The 18,781-nt window shown below is 46.0% G+C and overlaps 1 protein-coding gene across 8 annotated transcripts in view; it reads right to left on the bottom strand.

Moving 5' to 3' along the window:
* hdac5 (histone deacetylase 5) overlaps positions 1-18,781 on the bottom strand; it is a 438,550-nt gene that overhangs the window by 109,030 nt on the left and 310,739 nt on the right. For all 8 annotated transcript variants that reach the window (XM_072487170.1, XM_072487168.1, XM_072487171.1 and 5 more), the window contains 2 exons: positions 17,953-18,167; positions 16,331-16,594 (listed from right to left, as the gene is read on the bottom strand). In XM_072487170.1, the coding sequence (XP_072343271.1) occupies positions 16,331-16,594; positions 17,953-18,167 (479 nt within the window). The remainder of the gene's footprint in view (positions 1-16,330; positions 16,595-17,952; positions 18,168-18,781) is intronic.

The raw sequence follows: 18,781 nt of genomic DNA, 5'->3' as shown, positions 1-18,781 counted from the left end.
CTAATCATCGCTATATTAGCCGCCCAGTAATAATTGCTAAAGTTCGGCAGCGGCAGCCCCCCCCCCGCCCCGATTCCGCTCAAGCATTACCCTCCTCACTTGTGGGGAATTGCCCCCCCATACAAAGCCCGCTATAACTTTATTGACCCGCTTAAAAAAGGACCGCGGGATGAAGATGGGGAGACATTGAAAAACAAACAGGAATGTTTGGAGGACCGTCATTTTCACCGTTTGAACTCTGCCCGCCAGAGACAACGGGAGCGCATCCCATCTCCGGAAATCCTCCTTCGTCTGATCCACCAATCGGGCCAAGTTCAATTTATGTAGCCGGTTCCAATCCTGCGCCACTTGGATACCTAGGTACCTGAAACTGTCCCCTACCACTCTAAACGGCAGTTCCCCTAGTCGCCTCTCCTCACCCCTCGCCTGGACCGCAAACATCTCGCTCGTCCCCATATTAAGCTTATACCCCGAAAACTGGACAAAATCCCCTAAAATTCCCATAATTTCTTCCATCCCCTCAAATGGGTCCGGAACATTCAAAAGCAGGTCGTCCGCATACAGCGAGACTCTGTGTTCCACCCCCCCACCCCCGGACCAGCGCCTTGAGGCCCTCAGAGCAATTGCCAGCGGCTCTATAGCCAGCGCAAACAGCAGTGGGGACATCGATTCAGGGGGCAGCACGCTAGCATTGTGGATAGCACAATTGCTTCACAGCTCTAAGGTCCCAGGTTCGATTCCGGCTTGGGTCACTGTCTGTGCGGAGTCTGCACATCCTCCCCGTGTGTGTGTGGGTTTCCTCCGGGTGCTCCGGTTTCCTCCCACAGTCCAAAGATGTGCAGGTTAGGTGGATTGGCCATGATAAATTGCCCTTAGTGTCCAAAATTGCCCTTAGTGTTGTGTGGGGTTACTGGGTTATGGGGATAGGGTGGCGGTGTGGATCTTGGGTAGGGTGCTCTTTTCAAGAGCCGGTGCAGACACGATGGGCTGAATGGCCTCCTTCTGCACTGTAAATTCTATGAAATCTATGATTCTTGTCCCCCGGTGCAGCCTAAAATAGTCCGAAGTCGTCCTATTCATCTGTACATTTGCCACAGGAGCCTGGTACAGCAACCTAACCCAGTCAATAAAGCCCCTCCCAAATCCGAATCGCTCCAGAACCTCCCATACATAATCCCACTCAACCCGGTCAAAAGCTTTCTCCGCATCCATCGCGACCACTACCTCCACCTCCCTCTCTCAGGGGGCATCATGATCATGTTTAACAGCCTTCTTACATTGGCCCCCAGCTGCCTGCCCTTAACCAACCCCGTCTGATCCTCCACAATGACGTTCGGCACACAATCCTCAATCCTAGAGGACAAAATTTTGGCCAGAAGTTTGGCATCTACGTTCAACAGGGAAATCGGCCTGTAAGACCCACATAGCTCTGGGTTCTTGTCCCGCTTCAGGATAAGAAAAATCGTGGCCTGTGACATCGTCTGGGGCAGAACCACCCTTTCCCTTGCTTTGTTAAACACCTTGATCAGCACCGGTCCCAATATCCCGGAGAACTTTTTATAGAGCTCTGCTGGGTACCCGTCTGGTCCAGGAGCCTTACTCGACTGCATGGCCTTCAAGCTCTCCACTATCTCTTCCAACCTGATCGGGGCCCCCAGCCCTTCTACCAACTCCCCGTCCACCTTCGGGAAAGTCAGCCCCTCCAGGAAGTGCCTCATCCCCTCCGGCCCCGCAGGTGGTAACTTTCCCTATTTCTCTAGCCGCCTCCCTCTTTCTGAGCTGCTGTGCAAGCATCCTGTTGGCCTTCTCACCATGCTCGAATATCGCCCCCCTCGCCTTTCTCAGCTGTTCCACTGCCCTCCCCGTAGTTAACAAGCCAAATTCCGCCTGTAGCCTCCGCCGTTCCCTCAAAAGTCCTATCTCTGGAGTCTCCGCGTACCTCCTGCCGACTTGTAGAATCTCTTTCACCAGTCGGTCCGTCTCTGCCCTGTCCGTCCTGTCCCTGGGAGCCCGGATCGAGATCAGCTCTCCTCTCCACTGCCTTCAGCGCTTCCCAGACCACCGCTGCTGAAACCTCCCCTGTATCATTTACCTGCAGGTAATTCAGCATGCATTTCCTCAGCCTCTGGCACACCGCTTCGTCTGCCAATAGCCCTACATCCAACCTCCATTGCGGGCGCTGATTGCTATCTGTATTAACCTGCAGGTCAACCCAATGCGGAGCATGGTCCGAGATCATAATCACCGAATACCCCGTGTCCACAACCCCTGCCAGCAAGGGGTGCCCACAACCCCTGCCAAGACAAAGAAATCGATCCGAGAGCATACCTTATGTACATGGGACTAGAAGGAAAACTCCTTCACCCTCGGCTGCCTAAATCTCCATGGATCCACCCCCCCCCCCCCCATCTGCGCCTAGAACCCTTTCAGTTCCTTTGCCATTGCTGGCACCCTGCCCATTTTCGAGCATGACCTATCCAGGCCGGGATCAATAACTGTATTAAAGTCCCCTCCCATGATCAGTTTGTGCAAGTCCAGGTCCGGTATTTCCCCGAACATCCTCTTTATAAATTCCACGTCATCCCAATTTGGCGCATATACATTAACCAGCACTACCTTCACCCCCTCCAGCTTACCACTAACCATAATATATTGGCCCCCCCACATCCGAAACTGTTCTATCCAACTCAAATATCACCCGCTAATTAGTCAAGATCGCAACCCCTCTAGTCTTTGTATCCAGCCCCGAGTGGAAAACCTGACTGACCCAGCCTTTCCTCAATCTAACCTGGTCCACTACTCTAAAGTGCGTCTCCTGCAACATTACCATGTCTGCCTTCAGTCCCCTCAGATGCGCGAACACATGTGCCCTCTTACCCGGCCCATTTAACTCTCAAACATTCCAGGTGATCAGCCTAGTTGGGGGGCAACGTGCCCCCCCACCCTCCGCCAATCAGCCATCCCCTTTCTTGGGCCCACCTCCAGCCCCTGCGCCACGCCTCCTCCGGCCCGGCCCCCGGTGGCCCCTGCCACCAACCTCCTCACTGTCCCTCCATCGAAGTCCCTTCCTCGTCAGCAGAACCTCCCCCCTAGCAACACTACTCTAAAACCTAACCCATATAAGTAAACTAAACATATGCACACTCCCCACTGCGCTTCCGTGAGTTAGCTCACCCAGCTAGCTTGGTGGCCCCCGCACCCAAAAAGTTTCACACCTATTGTTCCCTCGCTCCCCTCCCCCCCCACTCGTACAAACAAATTCCCTCATCTAACAATCCCCACACAATCACCCAGCTGAGGAAAAAAAAAATACCACCCAACGAAACTCAAACAAGCACGTCTCCACCCCACAAAAGTGCACATCAATGAAAAAGACATTGCCAACATCCACCGAAAATGAAAAAACTTTCCCCCCCCTCTTAAACAGAACTCAAAAACAGAAGAGAAAAAAATAAGAGGAGAAAAAAATAATTTAAAACAGAAAGGGGCCCAATATAGGCCAACAAGTTGCCTCAAAGTTCGAGAGTTCTCAGCCCCCCACCAGTCCTTTTCTTTTAGCAAAGTCCAGCGCACCTTCGAGTGACTCAAACTAATGATGCTGATCCTCATATGTGACCCAAAGACGAGCCGGATACAGCAGTCCAAACTTCACATGTTTCTTGAAGAAGATTGACTTAACTTGGTTGAAGCCTGCCCTTTTCCTAGCCACCTCCACACTCAGGTCCTGGTAAACCCACAGGATACTGTTGTCCCACTTACAGCTCCATGTTCACTTGGCCCACTGAAGAATACATTCCTTGTACAGGAACCTGTGGAATCTCACCACCATTGCCCTCGGAGAGTCCCCCGCTCGCGGCCTGTCCACCTCCTAGGGTCGGGAGAATGCCCCCTCCCCCAGCAGTTTTTCGAACAGACCCGCTACATATGCCCCAGCATCCGCTCCCTCAGCCCCCTCCGGGAGCCCGACAATTCTTAAGATCTGCCAGCGGGACCTATTCTCTAGGTCCTCCACCTTCTCCAGAAGCCTTTTCTGCTGGTCATGCAGCATCCCCACCTCCAGCTCCACCGCAGTTTGATGCTCCTCCTGCTCAGCCAGCGCCTTCTCAACCTTCTGGATCGCCCGATCCTGGGCGTCCAGTCTGTGTTCCAGCCGATCAATCAACTCTTTAATCGAGTCCAGACAGTCCCGTTTCTGCTTGGCAAAGCCGTCCTGGATGACCTGCATCAACTGCTCCGTTGATCGCTGCGCCGACACCCCAGGGGTCCGGTCCTCGGCCATGCTGTCTCCTGCTGCAGCGTTAGCACAGCTCTTGCCTATCTTCCTATTTCTGCCTTTTTGTGCACTTCTGGTTCTTTTCTCCATACACCAATACATGGAAATGGTGCCCAATTGCCTCAGCCTTCGAATTCACCGTTTAAAACCGGGAAAAGGTCCAGAGGAAAGGTCCGAAAGTCCGACCAGAGCGGGTGCCACCAAATGTGCGACTTACCATTGTCAGCATTTTAATTACTTTACTTTCTCACAATGCTGCTTTTAATGATGTGTTTACCAGTATCCCTGGATCCCTTTGCTCTACGACCCCATTCAGTTCCTTATTTTCTAATGTGTAGGTGGTTTATGTTTTCCTCTCAAAATGCATCATTTGCCACTGCCTACTCTTCAAATTTTCAAACCTCCTTTATATTCCCTTGTATCCTCGACTTTAATCTCAAATTATTTTGTGCACATCTTTATGTTTTGGTTCAATTTTTCCTTAATTCTTTACTCATCTATGGTGTTCTATGATTGGCCTGCTTGTTTTTGACTTTTAGTCGGATCTTCTAATTACCCTTTTAAACATTTACATGTTTTTATTTCTTTTCTTCAATGTTTTCTCCCAGTTTATCTTCTTTACATCCACCCTTGTTATCTCACAATTTGCTATTTTCCACTTTATTCCCTCCAGTTTCTCTTTTGCTTTTAAAAAAATTCTAGATGATGAATAGAAGCAAAGGCTCATAGAATCCCTACAGTGCAGAAGGAGGCCATTCGGCCCATTGAGTCTGCACCGATCCTCCGAAAGAGCACTCTACCCAGGTTCACTCTGCCACCCACTCCGCCCTATCCCCATAACCTAAGCTGCACATCTCGGACACAAAGAGGCAATTTAGGACGGCCAATCCACCTAACCTGCACATCTTTGGCCTGTGGGAGGAAACCGGAGCACCCAGAGGAAATCCACACAGGCATGGGGAGAACGTGCAAACTACACACAATCAGCCAAAGTTAGAACCAAACCCAGATCTGTGAGGCAGCAGTGCTAACCACTGTGCCACCGTACCGTGTCAGGAGTTGAGTTACTCACTGCAGTATATCGAGTCTCTGATATGTTGAAGCAGTTTGCAATATTCATGTGGCTGGTCTCGATACGTTTCTGGTCACTGGCAAGCACCCTCTTCCCATCCAGTTTGTTCATGATGGGGAATTCAAAAACAGTAATGTCAAAGGGAGATAGGTCTCTCTTACTGAAGATGGTCATTCCCTTGTATGGCGTCGCTCATCAATCCAAGCATGAATCTTATCCAGGTCTTATTACATGCAGGCATGGACTGTTTCAGTATCTGAGGAAATGTGAATGAAACTAAACACTGCGCAATCATCAGTGAACAATCCCACTTTTGATCTTACGATGGAGGGAAAGGCTTTGATGAAGCAGCTGAAATAAGTTGGTCTAGGTATACATCCAGAGGAACTCCTCCAGTAATGTCTTGAGCTAAGATGATTGGCCTCCAACAACCACAACTGAATCCTTTTTGTTGGGTGCGACTTCAACCAGGGAGATTGCCTTGATTTCAATTTTACGATGGCTGCTTGATGCCACATTTGGTCAAATGCTGCCTCGATATAAAGGGCAGTCACCTCTGGAATTCAGCTCTTCTGTTCATGTTAAATGAAGGCTGGAATGAAGTCTGCAGCACAGTGATCCTGGTGGAACCCAAAATAAACCTGTGATGAGGCTGTTGGTGTAGAAATACTGTTTGATAACTTAGCTGGTGACACATTCCATCAATTTGCTTTTGAATGAGTGTAGACTGATGGGATTGTAATTGACCAGCTTGGAATTTATCCTGATTTTTGTGGATTTTTGCAATGTTCCACTTTATCAGGTAGATGGCAGTGTTGTAGCTTACTGGAACCACTTGGCTAGAGCTGCTCCTGAGGCACAAAGCTTCAGCACCATGACGGGATGTTGCTGGGAACCATAGCCTTTTTCCATACCCAGTATGCCAAGCTATTTCTTGATATCGCAGAGTGAATCGAATTGGCTGAAGACTGTGATGGCGAGTGTTCAACAGGAGGCCACGATGGGTCATCTGCTCGACATATCTGGCTCCTGTTGGTTGCAGATGCTTCAGCCTCGTATGTATACCTTATTTTCAATACCATGATCCAAGTGATGTAAACAACTATAGGGTCCCGGGACCAACCCCTGGTGTACCTCATTCATAGAAACATAGAAAATAGGAGCAGGAGTAGGTAATTCGATCCTGTGAACCTGCTCTGCCATTCAATATGATCATGGCTGATCCTCTATCCCAATGCCATATTCCCCCACTTTGCCCTCAGCCAGCTTATGCCTCATCCCTTCACAGTTTACTTGGCTTAGGTTTACGACCCTAGTTCCGGATCAAACTATTTCACTTTCCATCTTAATGGAGAATTCTATCATGTTATGGTCACATGTCTGCCAAGTTTGAAAAATTCCATTCATGGTTACCCTCGATTTCAAAACCAATTTTCCATTTTCCCTCATGTTCTGATGTGAAAAGTTCTCAGCAGTGTTTAAAATTTTTAGTATTCAGCATTCACTTCTTTCCCATGACAATAATATTGCAAAAACCTTCCGGAAATTTGGTAAACACCTCTTCTCCCTGAAACTGAGCCAATGATTCGTTACTGAGCTATGTTTTTCCAGGTTTCCCCGACAACTGATATTAAACTGACACGTCTACAGCTTGCGTGCCAGTCTCAATCATTGTTTTGCTGCTTCCATTGCTATTGAATCCTTCCTAAGTGTAGTTATTTTCAAAAACGTCAGCTGAATTCTTAAAAATTTATGTGGTACTTCATTTAAAGCTCTGGAATATAATGTTTCGATCTGATTCTCTTTATCCTTCAAAAACAACTGTAAATTCAACTGCCCCTGGAAGTCTGGTACCCAGTTTGATCAAATTTCCAATCCTTCCTTTGCATGGTTGGTTGAATGTTTTCTCTGTAATTATGCAGTCTAATATTATTTTACTGAATTAATTTGCATAATTAAGAGCAAAATAATTGAAGTCAATATTTTCTTAAATTTAAACATCTAATATTTTGCATGAGCAGTGTAGAGCATGACAGAATAAAATGGTAATGCACATGGAGTTCCTACATGTAGCAGCATAACAGTGTACCGTGCTCGAGTTCCAATATAAATTGCCATAGAATGCAGACTTGCACCTGCACTTCAACACAAAAGATACCCAATCTCACCAATGCTAATATGGGGCATATGCACATTTCTGCAGAGGGAGGAGGAAACAAAATCACACAATTTCGTCATTCAGGGCTACTCTAGCATATCTCCAAGTGGTTGGTGTAGCTTAATAGTGATACAGATCCAAGTAGATGGGCATGAGCAACAAATGCTGGCCTTGACAGTGACACACACATCCCATGAAAGAACATTTAAAAATTAACCCAGAGGTCTCTCAGCTCACCTCCTCGGCTGTTTAGGCAGCACGGTAGCACAAGTGGTTAGCACTGTGGCTTCACAGCACCAGGGTCCCAGGTTCGATTGCCCGCTGGGTCACTGTCCGTGCGGAGTCTGCACGTTCTCCCCGTGTCTGTGTGCGTTTCCTTCGGGTGCTCCAGTTTCCTCCCACAGTCCAAAGACGTGCAGGTCAGGTGGATTGGCCATGATAAATTTCCCTTAGTGACCAAAAAAGTTAGGAGGTGTTATTGGATTACGGGGATAGGGTGGACGTGAGGGCTTAAGTGGGTCGGTGCAGACTCGATAGGCTGAATGGCCTCCTTCTGCACTGTATGTTCTATGTTGAAAGCGCACGATGTAGGGAGGCTGAAATACTACATTTCACAACCTCAATATTTTAAAACTCTTTGCAGCTAATTACTTTTGAAATGTAATCAGTCATCTGCAGACAAATACGGCAGGTCATTTCTATGCAGCATCTTCCAACAAATTATAATGAAATGAATGACTAGTTAATCTACTTTGCTGTTGCTGGACAATTCTTGGCCAGGGCACCAGGAAAAACCTCTTCTGCTTCTTTAAATAGTTCCATGGGATTCTTTATGTCCACTTTGACAGGCTGTTCAGACTCCTTGGTTTAAAGTTTCATTCATTTAAAAAAAACTAACAACGCCAACAATGAAACATGCCTTCAGGTCTGCAAAAGTCAGCTGAAGTTTAAATTCAAGTGTTGGAGAGGGGTTTGAATCTGCAATCTTTCTGGGCTTGAGTGATGCATATGCAGTACAAAAATAGGCTCTTAGGTGTAAACTGGCCTTCATGCTCCACATGAGCCTTCCCTGACTTTACTTCATTTCACTTTACCAACATAACACTATTCCTTTTTCTCTCATATCTTAGTTAACTTCCCAAATATAAAACCTAAAAATTATACTGGGCAAACAGACATGGCAAGTAAAAGCAAAAACACTTCCGCACAAAAAAAATTCTTGCACTTGCTGTGCCATATCTATTTGAGCTCTGCCCGGAGGTTTTATTATGTGCTGCGAATTGTGAAATCAATGGTAGTTACTGATGTTGCCCAGTGATATCGCCATATCATCCTCAACTTCAAGAATCCTACTTATGTCAAATAATTGTTCATGTCACAATCAGATGAGGGGGGCAGAACAGCTCCCCTCTTTTTCCTCTCCTACTTCAATCAAACAGGTTTTTTAAAAATTCAGCAAATCTTTAACTGTTTACATGTTGTAATTATAAAAGACCTAATCAGACAGGTTTTCTTGAGTATAACAAAAAATGAGATTAGCTTTATCATAATTGAACCAATCTAAATGTAATAATATAAAATGCTCCGACTCTTGCACACATATACACACTCGAAGTTCACACAGGTGCACACCAATAGATTACAGAGTGAGGAAGGACAGATTTGTAAGCTTAAAGTCCAGAAAAATAAGAGATATAGGGCGGGATTTTCTAATCCCGCGGCAGAGTGTCTACGCCATCGTAAATGCTGTCACGTTTTAAGACGCCGTGAACAGACCGCTCCCACGACTAATTCTGGCCCCTCCAGGGGGCCAGCATGGCACTGGAGTAGTTTGCGCCACTCCAGCTGCAGATCCCGGCGCGAACTGTGCGCTGCGGGATCTGCGCTAGCGCCAACAAGGACATACACAGTGGCACCGGCACCAATGCGCGCCTGCGCAGTGGCCTCCTTCAACGTGCCGGCCTCGACGCAACATGGCGCAGGACTACAGGGGCCGGCGCGTAGGAAAGGAGGCCCCCAGCCAGAAGCCGGCCTGCCGATCAGTGGGTCCCGATCGCGGGCCAGGCCACATCAGAGGCCCCCCAGGGTCCCGCCCCCTCCCCCCAAAAGGCCGCAACCCGACCCTTACACGCCGAGGTCCCGTCGGCCCGGAGCAGGTTAGAACGGCGCCGGCGGGGATTGGCTCTTTTCCATTCGGGCCAGAGAATCGTGTGCCGGCGTCAGGGCGGCGTGGCGCGATTCGCGCGGCCCACCGGCAATTCTCTGACCCGGCGCGGGGTCAGAGAATCCCGCCCATAGTTTATAGCTTGGTGACTCAGCTGGCTTCAGGGTGAATTTGGTGGTCTTCTGACTTTTTGTCTGGTGGTTCAATGCTTCTGATTTAAAGATGTAAACGGCTCATTTCGCTGTTCTCCTGTAGACAAATTCTCCTGGATTAAACCATTCAAAAAGTCATGGTCAATGTCAGCAAACAGGGTTTGAAGCTTATAAGGTGGGTGGGAGAGGAGGATTGCACTCAGGTCATCCCTTGTCAGCATCGTAGGTGCTTGTTCTCTTACTGCAGAGAAAGCAGAAGTTTAAACACAAAGGGTGGGCCTGTCACTTGACCATCACCCTGTGATCCAAACATGATCGTGACTCGTGTATTTCATCAGTTCATGTCTGGGAATCCTCGTTCTCTGCCAGTGTCCCATTGTTCAAGTGATTGGGTTTAGCTTGTTCCCATCGTAGTTTAATGAGTTCAAGTCTGGAAACCTCCTGTTGAATAATTTTGGTGATTGCCTTGATGCCTTGCTCATAGGGGCAGGATATGTGCCTTACTCATATTCTTCTGAGGCCACTGTCCTTGATGGGTCTTTGCAGACATGACGTCCTATTTCAGTGGATTGGAATGTGGAAGGTTCAGTAATGTGAATTGGATAGCTTTCTCTGTTCCATGTTCCATGTTCAAGTCACACTTTTAGACTTTGTTTTAGAAAGTCTGTTTTTCAAAGGCGTGTTTGGTTTTTCAGCTGTCAGATTAAAAATCATTATTCGTCATAAAGCATGCTTTCGTGATGTACACCAAAATGGATTCAGAATAGACATTTCTCACTCACCAAGATCCAATCCTCAAGCTTTTACCATATTGAGGCACTGGGAGAAGGTTCATAAAAGATTTTCTGGAATGACACCAGAACTGATGGGTTATATTTATCAGTAAAGAACAGGCTGGGGCTCTTCTTTACTAAAATAGAGATTATGCAAATTTTTAATAGGGTAAACATAAGCAATATGTTTCTACTTGCGGGCGAGATCAGAATTGGAGGCCACAAATTTAAGTCATTAAATAATCCAATAGGGAATTCAGAAGAAACTTTTTTAAGAAAAATACTTGCATTATATAATGCCACAGTTGCATCAAGTTTGGGAACTCTTTAAGAAGCACTTTAGGAAGATCCGAAGGCTTTGGAGAGAGTGCGGAAAAGATTCATGAGAATAATTCCAAGGGTGAGGAAAGGGTGAAGATAGATTGGAAAATGATAGATTGGATGGCGGAGCAGCGTCAAAGGGCTGAATAGTCTACTCCTGTTCCTATTTTCAATGTAAGTTGTGCCTGTTTTCTTTGGAGAAAAGAGAAATGAGGGGAGACTAGATAGAGATATTCAAAACCATGAGGGACTTGGACAGAGTGGATAAAGGGAAACTGTTCCCACTAGCTGAAAGATCAAGAAGGAGAGGGCACTTACAGTGGCGGACATGAGCTGAGCGAACGCATGAAAGGTGGCTCTTCCAAGGAATTCCTGATTCGCCCTTTTAACCCCACCAAACGGGCACCAATTCCAGATTAACCCCCCATCCACCGCTGTAGCAACCAGGATGCCGATGAGCCAACAAGCCGAAAACAGCAAAAGCAACCTCGACATCTGAACAGACTGTGGCCGCCCCTACGGGATTGTCAACGACGACCCAGGCAATGATGGAGAAGCTGATGGAGTTCATCAAAATGGACCTCCAGAAACACAGAGAAGCGCGGACCTTATGGTGGCAGTAGGATCAGCAGTAGAGGCCGCATTGGCCCCCATGAAGGAGGCAATGGTAAAGTGGAGCGGAGACTGGGGGCCTAAGGGGCAATGGTGCGGGACCTAAAAACAAGCTGCCATGGACCAGGGAGCATGGATCGCCTCGCTCAAAGACTAGGAAGGCACTGAAGGGAAAGATTGACGACTAAGAGCACAGGTCCCGCTGGCAGAACTTGCGGATCGTCGGGCTACCAGAGGGCAGAAACCTGACAGAGTATGTTGTGTCAATGTTCGGAAAGCAGGTCGGGGAGGAAGGCTTCGTCAAACCTCCAGAGGTGGACTGGGCCCACAGGTCACCCCGACTGAGGCCCAAGTTGGAGAACCACCACAGGCCATAATGGTGAGGCTCCATAAATTTCAGGACACAAGGATTAGGAGGGTGGCCATGCTATTTAACAAAAAAGCAGTGTTCACAGTGGTGGTGAACACGGTGACGGACCAAGAGGGACGATTCATAATGGTTAGCAGGATCCCAGAAGTGCCCCATTGGTTCTTGTATGTATATATGCCCCAAACTGGGACAATGCTGAATTTGTAAAGAAAACAATGGCAGAAATCGGGATGGGGAGAGTAAAGAGACTTCAAATGTGTGTGGTATCCAAAAACGGAGAGGTCCAATCCTAAAGCCATATGAGGAATAGCACAAGAACTAAACACCTTTATGGAGCAGATGAGGGGGTGGGGGGTATACCCTTGGCTATTCAACCACCTGAGGGAGAAGGACTTCTCCTTATTCTCCCATGTACACAAAGCCTATTCATGCATAGACTTCTTCATAGTGGGGAAATCGGTGCTTCCAGGGTTAATGGGGCGGAATACTCCATGATAGTGATCTCTGATCACACTCCACATTACATGGACGCGAGGTTGGAGTTGGGTGGGGCCCAGCATCACCCATTGAGGCCAGACACAGCGCTCCTCTGGGGGCAGCACGGTAGCCTTGTGGATAGCACAATTGCTTCACAGCTCCAAGGTCCCAGGTTCGATTCCGGCTTGGGTCACTGTCTGTGTGCGGAGTCTGCACATTCTCCACGTGTGTGCGTGGGTTTCCTCCGGGTGCTCCGGTTTCCTCCCACAGTCCAAAGATGCGCAAGTTACGTGGATTGGCCATGATAAATTGCCCTTAGTGTTGGGTGGGGTTACTGGGTTATGGGGATGGGGTGGAGGTGTGGACCTCGGATAGGGTGCTCTTTCCAAGAGCCGGTGAAGACTCGATGGGCCGAATGGCCTCCTTCTGCACTGTAAATTCTATGAAATCCTCACCGATGAGGCGTCCTACGAAAGAATATCACAAGCCATCAATGGATATGTAACCTGTAATCAAAACGGGGAGGTCTCACCCTCCACTTTCTGGCAGGCACAGAAGGTGGTGGTCGGGGGGGAAATAATAGCTTAAAGGGCACTAATAGATAGGAAGGAAAGAGTGGCTTGGCAACAGCTGATTGTTTCTAAGTTGGAAGTGGATTGGTGATACCCCAAGCCCTGACCGTGGAACTGCAACTGCTGGCGGAGAGGAAAAAACAACAAATGGAATATGACCTGCTCTCCACTGAGAAATCAGTGAACCACCTCCGCCAGACACAGGGAGCCTTCCATGTACATGGGGACAAATCCATCCACCTGCTGGCACACCAGCTAAGGAAACAGGCTGCCCCAAGAGAGATGGTACAGGTAAGGGACAGGAACGGTAGGATGGTCACAGCCCAAGATGAGATTAACAGGGCCGTTGCAAACATTTACAAGGGACTGTACACCTCCTCGACGGGCTGGACATGCCTGTGGTGGGAGGGACAGGAGACAGGAACTGGAAGCGATCGTGGAATGCATCAATCGCATGCCATCAGGGAAGGCCCCGGAAACCGGATGGGTTCCCAGCGGACTTCTACAAGAAATTGGCAGCAGCACTTGCCCCGCACCTGCGGGAGATGTTCAACAACTCACTGTCCAGGGGGGCCCTGCCGCCCACACTGGCATAGGCCTCGATCTCATTGATCCCCCAAAAAGACAGACCTGTCGGAATGCAGGTCATATAGACCCATCTCACTCCTGAACACTAACGCTAAAGGTCTGCCAAAAGCTCAGGCTAGGCGACTGGAGAGCATTTTGCCAGAAGTGATCTCAGAAGATCAGACCAGGTTTCTCAAGGGCAGATAGCTCACAGTGAACATCAGATGCTTGCTGAATGTGATTATGACCTCACCCGGGGAGGGGACACCAGAAGTGATTGTCTCCCTGAACGCTGAGAAAGCCTTCGATGGAGTAGAATGGAGGTATTTCTTGAAGGTGTTTGAACGCTTAGGGTCTGGGCCAGGGTTCACCTTGTGGGTGAAACATCTATACAACGCTCCCATAGCGAGGGTATGGACGAACACCACCAGCTCTGAATATTTCCAGTTGCAAAACGCACGAGCAGGGGTGCCTGCTGTCCCTGCTGTTCACCCTGGCAATTGAGCCGTTGGTCATCGCTCTTAGATCAGCGAAGGGGCGGACAGGCAATCAGAGGAGGCAGGAAGCACAGAGTTCCACTCTATCTGGATGACCTGCAGCTCTATGTCGCAAGCCCCCTGGCCAGCATGGGCAAGATAATGGAACTCCTGTAGAATTTGAGTTTTATTTCTCGCATTTTCGTTATTTTTATCGTTCTATTTTCTTCCTTATTACTATGTTTTTCCATTGGTTTTGTATGCATTAATGTAAAGAATCGCCAATAAAAACCTTTTTAAAAAAAAAAGGAGGGCACAAATTTAAAGTAATTGGCAAAAGAAGCAAAAGTAATACAAGAATAAACTTTTTCACGTAGGGAGTGTTTAAGGTTTGGAATACACTGCCTAAGAGCATGGTGGAGACCATTTCAATCCAAGCATTCAAAAGAGAATTAGGCGGTTATCTGAAATGGAAGAATGTGCAGGGTGACTGAGAGAAGGCAGGACAATGGCACTAAGTGAATTGTTCGTTAGGAGAGCTGGTGCAGACATAATGGGCCAAATGGCCTCCTTCTGCAGTGTAACAGGTTTGACTACTAAATGTCTTAAAGTGCTTTACAGCCAATGAAGTTGTTTTTGCAGTATAATCACTTTTGTAATCTAAGAATTATCCTAGATAGAGTGGTGAGAATATGGAACTCACTACCATAGGATTTAGTCAAGGCAAATAACATTGATGCATTCAAAGGGAATCTAGGTAAACACATACGGGAGAAAGGAATAGAAGGATACATTGATGGGGTTAGACGAACAAGGGTGGGTGGAGGTTTGTGTGGTGCATAAACATCACGCTGGATTGGAAGATAGTTTGATGCTACAATAATTTGTAAAGTTTGGGTCAAAGGATAGATCAAAGCCCATTGCAGACAATACATGGGTTGGGGCGCCGTCAGACTAAATGACACCATTTAATGACTTTCTGATAAGGGATTTGTCTTGTTAGCATCTTTCGAAAATGTAAATGTACTTTACATAATATTATTACTGGATGGTACCAATAATAAACTTTAAATAGATTTAACCCTGGATTTATTGTTCCAATTCTGAAGCTCCTGGTGCTAGTAGCCTTATGATGTTAGGAACTTCTTGAATATCTAAGTGAGGCAAGGGCTAGATTCCTTTTTTTTTTAAATTGTGGAAATTATGTTCTCTAACATTCTCAAGTGCAACTACAATTTACAAAGCTAAAGGAGATTTCTGAAAATTGCCCACATTCTAAATGAAATAAAAATAACTATTGCATGTTCTCTTTTGGTGCAAATATGTTTCAAACAAAACAAAATCCTTCTTTTTATACTCCCTGTGTCACTGGGTCCCATTAAGAGGATTAGCAGGCACTTCGCTCGCAATATTTCAAGGCATTCTGTGACTCATATAGCTTTATTGCCTTCCTGTGAGCTCCCCTCGGTACCTGCTGCTGGCTTTGCTGTGTTAGGAAATTTACCAGATAAAGAAGCCTTTACCCATTCTTGGCACAGTCTTTGGCGATACTTCTATGTAAGAAGTGCAATAAGTCTTAAGTTTACTGCAAATGAAAACATGCAGTTACAACAGACGGCAAACAAAATACAGATCTTCAGTGGTACTTTTAAATTTATACTTTTTCTGTGCATATATGGAAAAAAGCTAGTTGTGAAGATTTAGGATTGCACAGATTCTTAATTAGTCAAGTCTACTCTCTTAATGTTCTGCACCAGGGAACTTATCATTTTTAATTAAAATAGCCAGCAAACGAGGAGAAATTTCACCACTTTTTTAAAAATGTAAATAGGTTCTTCATTCAACCCTTTCAGCAGATTTATTAACAAAGTTTTAAAGCCACAAAGAACTTGGGAGCCATGGAAATGCAATTATATTCACTGATATTTAAAATGAACCTATATTTCTGTTCTTCAAATCAGATCAACATTTTTAGTGGGAATGTTACCTTTGACGCTTTAAAAAAGTTTGCCCCCACATGGGCAATAAAATTTATTTCATATACCACAGCAAAAATACCTAAAGACAAATGGAAAACACAATGAAGTGAAAATCGCTTATTGTCACAAGTAGGCTTCGAATGAAGTTACTGTGAAAAGACCCGAGTCGCCACATTCCGGCGCCTGTTCGGGGAGGCTGGTACGGGAATTGAACCGTGCTGCTGGCCTGCCTTGGTCTGCTTTCAAAGCCAGCGATTTAGCCCTGTGCTAAACCAGCCCCAAGTGGGTAGCTTGTGAATCATTGGCCGAAGCCACTGCTGTTACAGTAGATACAAGATAGAAGTTGATAAACAATTGGAATTACCTGATTAAAATGCAGAAGTTGTTCTTCAGCTTCTTTCTGATCTTCTAACTGGTCTTCATCTTCACTATCTGGTGGCTCATCCTTCACCTGCATTGCATCCTGTTCCAAACTTTCGTTTGTTGCTTCGCTTCCTCCGGAATTGATACTGTTGCTTCTTGGAGGTGCCTGATCCTCCTGCATGTCCTGTTGCTCACACAATTCTTCCTCTGTCTCCTCGGGGTGACTTGGAGGCTGCCGAGGTGATTCACTTGACTTGGAAAGCATCTGTGGCAAACATTCACAGACTTAATCAAAAGCTGACACATCCAATCACAAATTAGAGCATGGCTAAAGATTGTATTCACTGATGTAAAGATACAAAGAGGAAACTGAACCAAAAAGTAGTGAAAAATAGTTTATCCTAATTAGTAAATTGTTAACGAGGTGGATACAAATTCAGACATTAGTCTTAAAAGTACAAAGTGGAGATTAGAATTTTATTTTCGTGGAAGGAATCATTAAATTTAACACAATTTAATCACAAGCAAATTAGACAGGAGAAGAAAAATATAAAAGGGTATTAAGAGCAGGAAAGAGTGAATAGGAGTGATAGCATGAGAGCGAAGCTCAAGAGATGAAAAACATTCTTCTGTGCTGAAGGTTCTCTGTTCTCTGATACTCTGCATGCTATTCATTACCTTCATGTATTGAAGTTGTTCAACTGTTCAACCATGGGCATTTTTTGACCAATTTTATTTCTTTCCTCAACTTCTACTTCAGTGTCTCACAGGATTCTCTTTAACTTATTCAATTCCATTGTTGTTTCTAACATACCCACCAAACCATCCACTTGTTCCTCTTTTACGACAGCTTGGGTCACAGATAGCACTCATCTCTCTGATTACAATTCTAAACCCCAGAACTTGAATACCTAACAGTGACTGGCACTTCTGATTCAATACCCAAGGATTGGCAGACTTGCCATCTTTTGTATAGGGCATTGACCTAAGATCCTATCTGACTATTTAGATGAACTAAAAAGATTCCACTACAATCAAAAAGTAGGGATGTCACCCAGTATTGTGGTGAACATTCTTTCCTCAAAAGCATACCAAGACAGAGTAAGCTGGCATTCATCAGGCCTGTGTGAGGAATACACAAATATGCAAATTGACTGCTGGGCTTGCCTACATTCAACAAGTGCATTGAAAAAGTAATTAATTAGTTGTAAAGTGCTTAGGCATGTTTTGACCCCACCATCTGTCTCCCCTTCCACCCCCCCCAAAAAATTGCAGGGCTACCGGGAAAAGGCAGTGGGGCTAACTGAACAGCTCTTTCAAAGAGCTGGCAAAGGTATGATGGACTGAATTCTTCCTTCTGGCCTATATTATTTACAAGAGACTAGAGATGCAAGGTTGTTTCTATTACTGGATGGTTATCACATGAACATATCTACTTTTAAATCTTGTCATGCCATCCTGCAACACTCTTGCATTATACAACATTATGGTAAAGCATCCAAACATTTGCTGAAAAATAAGATCCATATTGAAAATTGTGTAGTTTACTTGCACTTAGAAGATTCTCAAGATGTGTAACGGGGAAGTGCAGACTCTACAGTGTTAATTTCTTGTTCCCCTTACCTTAAGTTGGATTTGTTGTTGGTACTGTTTCTGTTTCTCCAAAAACTGCTGGTGCTGTTGCTGCATTACCAGCTGCTGTAAAGCCTGTGGACTCTGGGGTAAAGGAGCTGATTGGGTCCGACTTAATGGGCGATGCCGAGGCAACTTGTTCACTGTTCGAAGATTGGTGGAAACTCGTTCACCTGTTACCAATGGTGATTGCGCATGGAGTGGCACTAAGATAAGTCACAGGAATATTACTGTTACTCTTTTACACAATATTCAATTACCTATTTTCCATGACCTATTCAGCAATATTCCAGGTGCTGACAGATGAAGCAATGTGAAGTTTGCAGCTTCACTTTTAGTTTTAGAAACAGAACCAGTCATTAGCAATATGATAAAATTGGTAAAACATTGCCCCGAAACATGGATAATAAATCATGCTTTCTGATTTAAAACTTTGTAAAATACACAATTCTAAAGCCCACACATATATTGGCCCATAACTTCCGCAGAGTGGAATCTCTGGCAGAGTACCACTCTCATCGGACTTCCCTTCACTGGAATTCTGAAACCCCTCTCCCCTACTCCTCACCCAGGCTGAGTGAGACAGGAACAGTGAAGCGTGTCCCTGGCAGTATTTTCATGGAGCAACTGGAGCACAGAGAGTTAAGTCACTCCCCTTTTTACAGCAGTTGCTGCCGTAAAGGTGAGGTACAAAGAGAACATTTAAATGTAGCAGCTAAGTTTTAAAGTCTAGGAATCGGGGTCAGAGGGGGAGGGAAAGAGGGCAAAACTGGTAGAACAATCTGAAGTTAACATTTAAATCGCTTCTGTCAGATGGTTT

Source organism: Scyliorhinus torazame, chromosome 21 (genome assembly GCF_047496885.1).
Source record: "Scyliorhinus torazame isolate Kashiwa2021f chromosome 21, sScyTor2.1, whole genome shotgun sequence".
Taxonomy (NCBI): Eukaryota; Metazoa; Chordata; class Chondrichthyes; order Carcharhiniformes; family Scyliorhinidae; genus Scyliorhinus; species Scyliorhinus torazame.
Note: the sequence above shows the minus strand (reverse complement) of the source record. Positions and strands in the feature narration are given on the sequence as shown.